Source organism: Megalobrama amblycephala, unplaced genomic scaffold (genome assembly GCF_018812025.1).
Source record: "Megalobrama amblycephala isolate DHTTF-2021 unplaced genomic scaffold, ASM1881202v1 scaffold199, whole genome shotgun sequence".
NCBI lineage: Eukaryota > Metazoa > Chordata > Actinopteri > Cypriniformes > Xenocyprididae > Megalobrama > Megalobrama amblycephala.
In genome coordinates, this window is record NW_025953336.1 from 463,850 (window position 1) to 477,421 (window position 13,572).

Sequence of the window (13,572 nt, forward strand, 5' to 3'; positions counted from 1 at the left end):
ACAAACACGTCCAATTGTCTTTAAAGCTTTTATTTCTTGCAAGAAAGGTCAGACAGGTCATACAGAAACACAAGTAGCTGCAGAGTGTAAGACCCAGAGCGAAAGCTTCCCCTCACTTTTATATCTCTAACCTCCAAGGCCGAAGCCTCTGTCCTTTTACTATATTTGGAACATCCCTTAGTGGCTGTAACTTTCCCACATTGTTAGCACAGACATGTTTTTAACATACATCTTGCATTTCCCCATACCATATCTTGCTCTTTCTATTTCTAACATCTATGTTAACACTATGTTAAACATTACCACTTAAGCCAACATCATACCATGTTCCATAAGCATCATATTTAATAAGAATACAGGTAAAAAGCATATGAAAAATTAAAATTTCCACAACAATTCCCTCTTCTTGTCATTCATTGATAACTAATGATTACTTCTACTTCATTTCGCATCACACTCTTAAATTTGTGAAGAAAGTTAGAAAATGCTTAAGGCTTTTTCTGTGGGGATAGACCCTGTGTTTTAGCAAGCTAAATAGGATAGATAAAGAATGGGCTTTACCATGAAGTCAAATACCTCAGTCACATTTTACTATCACATTCTTTGAGGATTAACCACTAATCATCCATATTCATCTTAAAGTATCGTATACAGTAAATTTAAGTTCTTACGTCACATTTATTCTCTTCATTTCTGATCTTCATACAAACAACAAATTCAGATACATCACCCAATCATAGAAATCCTTCATTTTACAGACATATAGCATGCAAATTTAGGTTCTATGACATCTTATTAGAACAGATCCATTTTGTAGCCCACAATGTCATTGTCCAGCCTTAGTGGTGATTTGGAATTCCTTGAGCTGATTTCACCTGTACACAAACTTTAGACAGGATAGAAAACATTTCTTTGCAATAGTTCAACATGTCATGTTCACACAATTCTGTTGATGCCACTCATTGTTTAGCCCCTTCTATTCCCAAAAATGGGCTCTTCCAACCTAATTTAAAATTTTCAGGCATATTTTCAGCCATACATTCGTTAGTTACCATCCCCCTTTTTTGATGCATTGTTCATCATCAATTGATCATAGTGGTTGGAGACATGTTTCCCTAAACAACATTTGCCATCAACACTAAACTAAACACCATCTTTAATTCTTCAACCAGATTTTCTCCAGCTTTCTCTGTCTCTGAACATGCTCTGTAAGGAGTTAGAAAAATCATGGTTATTTTCAGATAACTGATTACACACAATCTCCTGTGTCTGCTCCAGCACTTCCTAAAGAAACAGAAACCTTTTTTTATTAGTTTAGGCACAAACAGAAATTCAAACCACAGCACCTCAAAGATCGTCTTCTACCCCAAACTAATAATGAGCACTTTTATAGATAATCACAATTCTTTCCACCTTGACTTCTCCCTTGTATTCTGTCATAAAAGCTCCTAAATTCTCACTATAACTCACATTGTCACTCTTTTCTTGAGACTCCAGTCTGCAGTCTCAACACACTTTTCTGACAAACCGGACCACTTTATTCTTATGTTTAGCTCAAAATTTAGCAGGTACCTCAGCCAATGCTTGGTGTACTTCTGAAGCGCAATTGTTTACTGTTGAATGATTTGTCTTTACTCTGTTTTTCAATTGATATTACAATTCTTTCAATCAGTCTACCCCCTCCAGTGAGGGTCAAAACTCATCTGCTTATGCCAAATAGAGGACAGTAGCCCTGAAACCAACACTTCACATTCCATGGTCACAACTTATCCTTCGCTATTCCAGCCTGTTGTTTTGTCTCTGAAGACAGAGCCATCTACAAACAACACGTCCTCACAGTTATCAAATGGTTTATCTAGCAGGTCAAGTCATGGTGTACAGACTTGATCAAGGATAGTCAAACAACAATGATGTTTCTTCTCGTCATCCTTCGTTCTATGAAGGTTACTGGGCTCTCTGGATAATTTTGTTTACTGCCAGTGTGTCACTGTTTCTCTGCCGTCAAGTCTACATTTTACATTGTGATCACACATAACTGACAGTGTTTAAATTCAGACCCCAAGTTGAATTTTAGACAAGGGGTTTTAACTCGTGGACGGCAATCTTCAATTTCACAATTCCAATTTTCCATAAATACTTAAACTTACTGATCCAGAGAGTAATTCAAATCAATATCATAAATGACAAAAGTAGTCATAATTACCATTAGTAGACAGAGCTGGATGAACAATCCACTTAACGCTCGTCCCATGTTCTGTATCGTCTTTTCATCAGATTCAATCAAAATATCTGCTTCTCCAAATTTCTCGTTTCACTTAACCCATCTGTAATGATAAAACACTCATTCACACTAGACACACATGACTATAAACTGCTCACTTTCAAAGTTGCTTTTGGTGTTAATTCTGAAAGCATATCTTTAAACTTCCCATTTTTTCTGTAGATCTTTACTTAGTTTCTTACATGATCTTTTATTCAGTCTCAAAACATCTCTGTTCATTATAATTCTTTTTCACAAAAGTCAGCTGGGTTGTTTTGGTTCCAGTCTCATTGCTTTGTTTTGTTTAAACTTTAGCAGACTGATAACAGACAGACAGAGTGTCCTTGCCCCTACCCCAGCCGTCTCTCTCTCTTACTGCACAAATAATCAATTCAGCAGCCTCTCAAGACTGTAACTTAGACCGAATTTAACATCAAATTACTATACATAACCCTTGGTCAAATGTAAATGTTTTAACTTTCAAATAAAGAAAACATTACCACCATCTAAAATATGTTATGCCAGTTGCATTTTCTGAGGGTATCTTTAGTTTAAATGCTGAATGCACTTAACTTTCTCTTGAATCTGCAAAATCAGTCTTCATCTTTAACACCACCATTGCCTTGGAATTATCCTCTGCCATGTCTAATGACCTGCAGGAGTAAAAACTATGATAGAAACACATTAGTTCAAAATCACACAGCCTCATGAATTCAGGGATTCATCATCCTGCTGAATCCTAAACTTCTATACAGTTCTTGCCAACAGGGCAACCAACATCATGTTACTAAATTTTACTCTGGTCTCCCCAGAACTTACGGACAATCACCTCATGTTCTCAGTCGGCTCTTGAAAGCTCATTCCCATCAGCTTTATATCAATACTCTTTTCCCTCAGGGTCTTGTCCCCTGGCATAGTTGCTTGTCACAATGAAAAACAAGCCCTCTCAGGAACGCGGTTTCTGGTGAGTGGTATAGAGGAGCATTTTTGGGTCAGACTGCTGTCCTTCTCACAGGTCATCCCCCCTTCATGATGCTGCTGGCCTCACAGACATCCTGCTCATCTCTCATACCCATCTCACATAAACACCTCCCATCAGGGTAGATGCCCAGTGGCGGCGTGACCCCTTGCCTTAGGTTGTCCTCGTCTGGCCAAAGAGGATCTTACCCGTCTTTGAGAAATCACCTCGTGCACACTGGTACCCGCTCTTTCCCATTCCAGATCTTTGACAGTTTTCTTCACCAAAATCAGGTGTTTTCTGGAGCTTAGGGAAGTTGCATTCAAGAGCCACCAGAGCCATTGGACTGCCTAATAGTGTTAACACATGGAGACAGGTTAATAACAGCAGTATTTAATCACTAAAACCATTAGACTGTGCATTCTCTCAGCAGCAACATATCCATGCTGAGATTGTTCTCAGTGAATTTAATTCTCACTGTCCATTCAGTGTAATGTTCTGTCACATCTGTAACCGGAGCCATCGGCCCTGCACATGGTGGTGACAAAGATCAGACAAAAAGTTACTGGTCATAGAAAAAATTCATCAAAATAGTCACTTCTATCATTCAAGGTCTGTATTACCATTTTAAAGACATCTTTACTCTCATTAAGTTTTACTTTGACACATTTAACAACAAATGGCCCTCTTTATGGCAATCATTTCTTTTAACATCTCTGTGTCCATGATTTTCAACTTAGACACTGTGCTTCACTATAAATAGCTTATCACTTATGACACAAGCTCAGATAGCAGCTTTTAGCTGACTTTGAGTGAGAGAGACTGAGGGTTTCAGGACTGGTCCTCTGCTTTTTATAACTTTTAACATCAAACTTTACTTACTGTCTTTTAACTCTGGGCCAGCTCAAGACTTTGCCAGAATTGACATTCATTTTCAAATAAACAACTGTTTATATTTGTCTTTTACTCACACATCATGGAAATTAGAGGTTACAAATTTCCAGTCAGGTTGAGTTTCTGATACAACTGGCAACCTCATTTTTCCCGCCATTTCACTTTTGATCATCAAAAACCAAACATTTAGACATTAAAGGTCCAAAATCATTTTAGTCATTTTACATTGTGATAGCGATGCGCTGATCACATAAAAACATACTTGAGACTGTTCAACCTTTTTTTTCCCAAAGTGAAACATTCTTTTAGAATTTTTCATTTTCACTTTCATAAAATTAATTTTCTCCTGCTATATTTCCCTTCATCATAGCCACTTATCTCACTATCAATAAGTTAGTTTTCAGATGCAAAACATATCATCAATATGGTTTCTACTGTTTTGCAGAACCACAATATTATTTTAACCATATTTCTACTACTTGGTTGGACTGACAGCCTTATAGCTGCTTTCTCCTTCAATCATTCTTATATAAATTGTAGTTCTCTAGACATCTAATGTCATGCATCCATTTAATGGATGACTAAACAAAACTTTTTTGTAAGTTACATTCTATCCTCCTTCCCTACATGCCAATTCTTTCTTCTTCCCTACATGCCAATTCTTTCTTCTTCTGTCTGCTTCCTCTAGCCTACAATCTCTAGTCTGCTTACATTTCACACACACACACCGAGCTCACACAAACACAACATCACCAAATCGCAGTTCTCTTCAACTTCAAGTCTTATGACCACTCAACGTTCCCTCTTCTGGGAAATCACAATACTTAACTAACTTTTCCTTCATTTTTATCGTGTTTTATATTTTTTTCTGTTTTTCTTCAGGTTTTTTTCTTTATCCTGCACTTCCTCCTCTACCGGTTGCACTAACTGTTTCTGCAGAGCTCTCCGCTCTCTCTTTTCTGCTTCCTGCAACCAGCAGTTCACTGTCTGAGCGCAGTTTACACACACGTTTTCTTTTCCAGCAGCCTGCTTTCACCTGATTTCCTGCCTCTACATCAGCTTTTATCATTGTGAGCCGAGTTACACTTAATGTCCCTTCTGCTGGGAAATCATGATACTTAATTTATCAATGTCCCCTAGACACACACTTTTTGCAAGCTTGCTCTGGGATTCCCCATTTTGGTTCTCCTTTTCTGACTCCCGTGGCTTTCCTTTCGGCGCGCACCTAATAATCTGGTGGACGTCTCCTCCAGATCCAATTTTTATCCCAAAATTGGACGGGTTGAGCCTCACTGCTCAGATCACTATAGACTCGAGCGCTCAGACTGTCACACCTTCACAAATTTATAAACTACAACAACCTCGTCTGTAGTTGGGCTCAATCCCAAAATTTGTTTCAGTGTGATCCAGCCTAGATTTATTACCCCAAAATCGGTAACAGGTATCGCCGATTGTTTACTCCAAAATCGGTAACAGGTATCGCCGATTGCAAATCTTCCACCTTGGAAAGCGCTCTTACTACCCAAACGTAGTCAGTTTTAGGAACCTCTTGATCGCACTGCTTCTTTTTTATGATGTTAAAAAAAGATACGTCATAAAGCCTGGCGCGATCTGCCTCTCGGGATTTCCTTTCCCACAGATTGCTCCAGCTCACCTAGTACAGCTCAAAATTTCTCCCCGGAAATTTTCTACAGCAGCCGACCTCAATTCCCAAAACCCCCTGACCACGACCACAGAGTCAGTCAGAGTCGCCACAATGGTTTGTCCTGTTTCCTAATTATAATTTTCAAATCATAAATTCCCCTCTTTTTTTTTTCACTTTTTCTATTCAAAAACTTATTTTACCCACATAAACTCATATTTAAATCACTTAAATCACAAATTTTTCAATTTTTCCTGTTTCCTAATCTTCCAAATTTTACCAAATCACACTTAGTCTTAATTCCCCATAAAATTTAAATTTATCTCTTACCAGAGAGTCGTGTAGCCACCTGGGTTCGTTTTCTGATTCCAGTGGTGTCCCCCTCTGGACCCTGGCGGTCGGCCCCTCATCCCTTAATCTATTCTGGGTAGGGCTGAGACTACTATTAAGTCCAGGATGATCAGTCACCGTCCGCTCTCGGGTTCAAAAGGCACATCCATGGAATCCCACTTCCTGACACCAAATTGTTGTGGCAAACAAAATCAACTCCGACTCTACTGCATAAGAGACAAACACGTCCAATTGTCTTTAAAGCTTTTATTTCTTGCAAGAAAGGTCAGACAGGTCATACAGAAACACAAGTAGCTGCAGAGTGTAAGACCCAGAGCGAAAGCTTCCCCTCACTTTTATATCTCTAACCTCCAAGGCCGAAGCCTCTGTCCTTTTACTATATTTGGAACATCCCTTAGTGGCTGTAACTTTCCCACATTGTTAGCACAGACATGTTTTTAACATACATCTTGCATTTCCCCATACCATATCTTGCTCTTTCTATTTCTAACATCTATGTTAACACTATGTTAAACATTACCACTTAAGCCAACATCATACCATGTTCCATAAGCATCATATTTCATAAGAATACAGGTAAAAAGCATATGAAAAATTAAAATTTCCACAACAATGTGCAAAGATGATTTTTTATTACCATGTTAATGGATAATACAAACTATGTTTTGTTAGACCATAAGGCATGAACTAATTTGTATAAACTGTAAAAAATACTTTTAACCATATAATTTAAAAAATATATTAATAAATGTGGAACCATATAGTAAAATGTCAAGTCAAGTCAAGTCAAGTCACCCTTATTTATATAGCGCTTTTTACAATGCAGATTGTGTCAAAGCAGCTTTACATTGATAATTGGTATATAATTTTCCTTTTAAAGAATAGTGTCAATGCAGGCAGATCAAAAGCACTGTTGAATAAATGTCAAGAATACTGTTGAATATCAAATGTCAAGTCAAATTAAATTAAATTAGGGCTGCACGATTAATCGTATTTTAATCACGATAACGATATCTGCTTCTCCCGATTGATTTTAAATAATCGTCACGATATTGGCCCACTCTATGAAAATGAACATAATTTGGAAATATTGGAAGTAATATTAGGAGTTTCGCTGTTTTATCTTTTGAAGTTCCTAAAGGTTTCACCAGTTTTCATAATGTTGATCAGCTAGAAATGATTGTTCTTTGCTTTACAAATTTGCCGGGCAATTTGAATATGGTTTGTCTTATTGCAAACGAATTTTGTTGCTTTAAAATCTAATGTGAATACATATTACAAAGCGCTCACCTAAACCATGTTTTGTATTGATTTACCATCTAACCAAGTTATCATAGTTGGTTAAATTAAGTCGTTGTGCCACCTACAGGCCTTTTGGGTGAATTGTAGGTTGGTAAAGAACTTGCAAAATAGCCATAATTACATTACTCTTTTTGATAGAATAAACGTAATTAATAATCGTGATTATAATTTTGAGGAAACTGTGGCACTGGCTGTCGTGTCGATGAGGCCTTCACAATGGATGATCTAGTCGACTCGATCTCTGCTGATACTTCAGGGCTGCGTTGTGGTCGTATCAAGGCGCCGGTCCTCGGTCTTCTGAGATCGCAATAAACGTGAAGAACTATAATGCATTAAGAGCTCGCTTAGGTACTGGGGGTCTAAACCATTTAGTGCTTTGTAAGTAATTAACAAGATTTTAAAATCTATACGATGTTTAACAGGAAGCCAATGCAGTGATGACAGAACTGGGCTAATATGGTCATACTTCCTAGTTCTAGTAAGAACTCTAGCTGCTGCATTTTGTACGAGCTGTAGTTTATTTATCAAGCGAGCGGAACAACCACCCAGTAGAGCGTTACAGTAATCTAACCTCGAGGTCATGAATGCATGAACTAACTGTTCTGCATTCTTCATTGAGAGCATATGCCGTAGTTTAGATATATTTTTAAGATGGAAGAATGCGTTTTTACAGATGCTACTAACATGGCCTTCAAATGAAAGATTGGTATCAAAGAGCACTCTGTCTCCCTTAACTGTATGATATTATTTCCGTATGTATGTTCATGTTGTGAACTTGTGACAAATAGTATAAAGACATGGAGGTATGGGCATTTAATGTCAAAATATAGGCCTACATGTGTTTAATCATTGCAATCCTTGAACAAGTGAAACGTGCATTTAAGCCAATGAGACATTTAACAACAGAAGGTGTATACGGTGAGTGTATGATATTTCTGTCATGATGTGGTGAACGAATTTATATTTATATATTTATATTAAATGTTTATCTGCTATTGAATCTGTTCACGTCTTTCACATTTTACCATTAAAGATATATATATATGTTTTTGCATTTGTCAAAGATATTTATCGTGTTAATATTAAATAAATATTAATTAACAAAACTTATTCAGTTCATTTTCAGGGATTAAAAGAGTTTGTTTTCTGCAGAAATGCCATGATATTATCATTTTTAAGTGTTTTAAGATGATTATTTGTGGTTTGCTTATTTTTATTTTATTATGAGCAGTTTAAATATGTTTTAAACCTATTATTTTAGAAATGTTTTTTTTAAATATCCTATTTGTTTTCATACAGAGAAACACACGTTTTACTTGTTCAAGGCTTTTTTTAAATGGTTATTTTTATTTGACATTAAATAGCCTACGTTACATAATCTAAGTATTATTTGTAACAATTTGAACATGAAGGATATATAATATGATCAAATTTATACAGTCAAATGGGAAACACTACATGTTACACATGTATTAATAAGTTTGAATTAATACAAAAAAAAAACCGTGTATAGTTGTAGTATCATTGAAGTAAACAATTAACTAAAGTGTTTGTATCCATTAACATTAAATCTTCTCAAACTGTCGTTAAGTATTATTTGGAACGTGGAGGAAATACAGGGAGTGCAGAATTATTAGGCAAGTTGATTTTCTGATCATATTTTTTTCCCAAGCACATTTTACCAATTCCAATCCACATCAATCTTAATAACTACTATTAATATTGTTTTTAATCATTTATAAGTGATATATAATTGTTCATGAAGGCTGGAAATGAAAAATGCCTTATATTCAGGTGTGCAGAATTATTAGGCAAGTTTTCTTTTACAGGCAAAATGAGCCAAAAAAGAGATTTAACTCAGACTGAAAAGTCAAAAATTATTAAATACTCATGAGAAGGACGCAATACTAATGCAATACTAGAAATTGCAAAGTTAAAGCATGACCAAGGGACAGCAAAATGCTCATTGGGTCAGCGGGGTCAGACAAAAACAGGTGGAAAAGAAAAGACACATGTTAACTGCAAAATAATTAAGAATTAAGGTGAAGAATTAAGTGTGAAACCATCAGGAACCCTTTAGTCTCCAGCGCCACCATTTTCCAGAGCTGCAACCTACCTGGAGTCTCCAGAAGTGCAAGGTGTTAGGATCTCAGAGACTTAGGTTAGCTAAAGAATCCTAAAAAATGACCTGCACTTGATAAGAATCACAAGCTGAAGTGTATAAAATACATGAAGACTGGGTTTTAATAGGGCTTATAGACAGACAGCTTGAGAATGACTCCTGATGGACCAGCACCACATCCTCTGTACCACTGTTTGAAGAATTTATCCAGAATCTGGCAGTAAGGTGTTTGAGTTCACTTTTAGTCCATCTCTTATCCTGAAATGTCTGTCTTGCAGAGATGGACTAAAAATGATCTTCCAAAACTTACTGCCAGATTCTGGAAGATAAATTCTTCAAACAGTGGTACAAGAGGATGTGGTGCTGGTCCTTCAGGAGTCACTCTCAAGCTGTCGTTTATAAGGCCTATAAAAACCCAGTCTTCATGTATTTTATAACACTTCAGCTTGTGATTCTTATCAAGTGCGGGTCATTTTTTAGGATTCTTTAGCTAACCTAAGTCTCTGAGATCCTGAGACCTTGCACTTCTGGAGACTCCAGGTAGGTTGCAGTTCTGGAAAATGGTGGCGCTGGAGACTAAAGGGTTCCTGATGGTTTCACACATAATTCTTAATTATTTTGCAGTTAACGTGTCTTTTCTTTTCCACCTGTTTTTGTCTGACCCCGCTGACCCAATGAGCATTTTGCTGTCCCTTGGTCATGCTTTAACTTTGCAATTTCTAGTATTGCATTAGTATTGCGTCCTTCTCATGAGTATTTAATAATTTTTGACTTTTCAGTCTGAGTTAAATCTCTTTTTTGGCTCATTTTGCCTGTAAAAGAAAACTTGCCTAATAATTCTGCACACCTGAATATAAAGGCATTTTTCATTTCCAGCCTTCATGAACAATTATATATCACTTATAAATGATTAAAAACAATATTAATAGTAGTTATTAAGATTGATGTGGATTGGAATTGGTAAAATGTGCTTGGGAAAAAAATATGATCAGAAAATCAACTTGCCTAATAATTCTGCACTCCCTGTAATACTCTCACATATAGTCAAATGGGAAACACTTTACAACACACATTAATTAATTATTATTATTATTATTATTATTTTTTAAATAAAAATGGCGTATAGTTGTAGCCTATATCTTTGAAGTATAAACTACTGTGTCTGTATCTGGGGGTCTGCAGCTGGATTGCATTTACATGCAAATATTCAGTTAGTCATAGCACCACCTGTTGGCAACAGGAAATGGCATGCTTTAATTCACTCCCTGAAACACATTTTAATATGCCACGAAGTACCAAACAAGTTAGAAACACGATAAATCATGCAACACTTGGCTGTGCTAATATATGTGATTAATGCCACGAAACAGGAAGTTGTTGTAACTCAAGAATATTTCACGTTTGAGAAGATTCCTGCCCTGATCACATCTACATGACAATATTCAAATATAGTAATAGCACCACCCATTGGCAACAGGAAGTGTTGTGATTAACACAGCTGTGATGCATTAGCAACATACTAAAATTGAGTGCTAAACATGCTACAAACATTCTAAAACATGCTAGCAACACTTAGCTGAGTGCTAAAGCATGATATAAAGCATATTATTGTCATGAAAGAGGAAGTTGTTGTAACTCAAGCATACAATGCCTCAAACTTTTCACATTTGATAAGTGCCCTGAAGACATCCACACACTAAAATTTAATTATTGTTATATCACCAAAAGTGTTTCTGAAGTCTGATGGGAAAATTAAATCCACCAACAGCTCTGCACAGACACATTGAGCTGAACCTTTTCATATCTTTATAAAAATGCAGATTTTGTTGACTATATTTTTTAATGTCGCTATTACCTTTGCATACATAGAACTGGGTTATTGTGTCTGTGCTCATGCTGAATATGAGATAAACGGACAATGTTGCCCCATGTGCGCACCTGGTATGGAAAAACATTTTGAAGAGTTCACGATAATAAAAGAAAATCCTTTTAGTTTTTATTCCAGAAAGTATTGTTTAGAATTGCAAAATGTCTTGACATAGCAATAAGTAAAATTTTCATAGCAAAGTTTCCAATGTAAAAATGAACTTCTTTTTATCACATAGCCAATGCTTTTTTTTTAAGGTAACCATGTTTTTTGGCATTGCACTGTGGATACCAGCACAACTTGTGAACCCTGCAGTGAATTCACATACACTGATGAGCCTAATGGTATTGAAAAATGTTTTCCCTGCTCAGCCTGTGATACAGCCGGTAAGCATTAAGCAGCATGACAGTTCTGGCTAGCCAGAATCACATGTTTCATTCTTCAGTGTCAGTCTTTAGAAAAACAACTGTTTTTGTTTGAAGGTTTAAAGACACAGAAGGCCTGTACACCATTATCAGACACAGTTTGTGAACCAGTAGACGGATTCTTCTGTGTGACCCAAGAAAAGGGCAGCTGTAGATCAGCTGTTAAACATTCTCAATGTAAACCTGGAGAATTCATCCAACAAAGAGGTATTGATGTTCACATTTTTAGTGTAGATTTTACCAAAGCAAGTGGTATTCATATCAGAACAGAGAGATGAGAACACAAATTACTTAATAAGCTTGACAGATGACTGAGTTCTTTCAATGTTATGAGACTGAATTAGAGCAACATGCTACTGCCTTATTACTCATGCAATCGCTGTAGAAATAGTATGAAATTATATAATTTAGATCTCTCAGATCACACCAAACGTAGGCTAGCTGCACTCTTTAGGAAGCACTAATAGATCTTGGTTGACTTGTTAGTGGAAGATTTTGGTAACAAAATATTTCAAAGGACACATTTTTTTAACTTGTTTATTTTATTCACAGGTTTGTGATGCACTAAATTATGATAACAAATTATTGTGAAGTTTTACCAAATTTATAATAACATGACCCTAGGTGTTGTGTTAGGTCATTCTTAACCTTGAGTAAACATAAGGTTAAATGCTAAACAACTCACTGCTATATTCTAGTACTACACTGAATACTTAATACTCCTGGAATAGTGTAAAAATCCCTGATCTTAAACTGAATTTGAGGTGTAAAATGAAAAAAATAAAAAAACAGTTCACCTTCAAAGAGTGTCTTAATGTCTTTACAGGAACAGAAAGCACAGATACTGTATGTGGAGTCTGCACAAATGGCACTTACTCTGATGGCACTTTTGCAGCTTGTCAGCCATATACAATGTGAGTAATCTGACATTGCTACATTAAATTCCCATTCTAATCATTCTGGATGTGCTAACTTCACACTGTTGCATATCCACAGATGCCAGAGTATGGGTCGTAAACAAATAAAAGCAGGAACTATGTCATCTGATGCTAGATGTGAATATTTTACTCCAGATCTCATTGGAATTATAACTGGTGTTGTGATCATTGTTGTTGTTATTATTGGAGTCTCATTAATCCAGTTTATCAAACACAAAGTCAAACGCTCATCAGGGACGAGGTAAGGCTTTGACACCTTTCTCTCATCATGTTATAATTTACATTTGCCTGATTAATGGAATTTTTATACTACTTTAATATTTCAGGTTCGTCCAGATCTAATGTTGGTGGATGACAACTAAAAATGTATTTTATCATTTAATAATATTTCATATGTTTAATGTTTCTATATATAAAATATTATGTATTAACAATATTGTAATATCAAAAAAATGTTCTGTATTTATGACAAAGTTTATTCTTAACCAGTTTCATTGAAAACCAAATCTGATTTCTTTATAAATCAATATTTTCAAAAAAAAAAATCTATTGTATTGGATGCCAAAACATGTACAATTATGATACAGTATGTAAAACTATGTGGAAAAAAAATTAACATGGCTACTCAATCAAAAGAATAAACAAGCATATACTTCATTATACTTTTTTAGTATATCTTGGTCAAAAGATTAAGTATAATTATAGATTTTCTGTCAGTATAAGTCAAGTATTCTTAAGTGTAATTTTAAATATATTTCTGAGAATTACATAAAAAGTACACTGTAAGTATACATTCTTAGCTTAAAAGAAGTA

General features: G+C 35.8%; 1 protein-coding gene across 1 annotated transcript; it reads left to right on the forward strand.

Moving 5' to 3' along the window:
• Window positions 1-11,260: 11,260 nt before the first annotated feature.
• LOC125260919 (tumor necrosis factor receptor superfamily member 14-like) lies at window positions 11,261-13,421 on the forward strand. Its single transcript, XM_048179423.1, has 6 exons — window positions 11,261-11,470; window positions 11,654-11,782; window positions 11,879-12,028; window positions 12,648-12,735; window positions 12,818-13,000; window positions 13,086-13,421. The coding sequence occupies exons 1-6, from the start codon at window positions 11,344-11,346 to the stop codon at window positions 13,099-13,101; spliced, it is 693 nt and encodes a 230-aa protein (XP_048035380.1). The 5' UTR covers window positions 11,261-11,343; the 3' UTR covers window positions 13,102-13,421.
• The last annotated feature ends 151 nt before the right edge of the window (window positions 13,422-13,572 follow it).

Coding starts and splice junctions, on each gene's coding strand:
- LOC125260919 (XM_048179423.1), top strand. CDS start 11,344: ATGCAGATTTTGTTGACTATATTTTTTAATGTCGCTATTACCTTTGCA. Junction 11,471..11,653: donor TTGCCCCATGTGCGCACCTG/GTATGGAAAAAC, acceptor TTTTTTTTTAAG/GTAACCATGTTTTTTGGCAT. Junction 11,783..11,878: donor CTCAGCCTGTGATACAGCCG/GTAAGCATTAAG, acceptor TTTTGTTTGAAG/GTTTAAAGACACAGAAGGCC.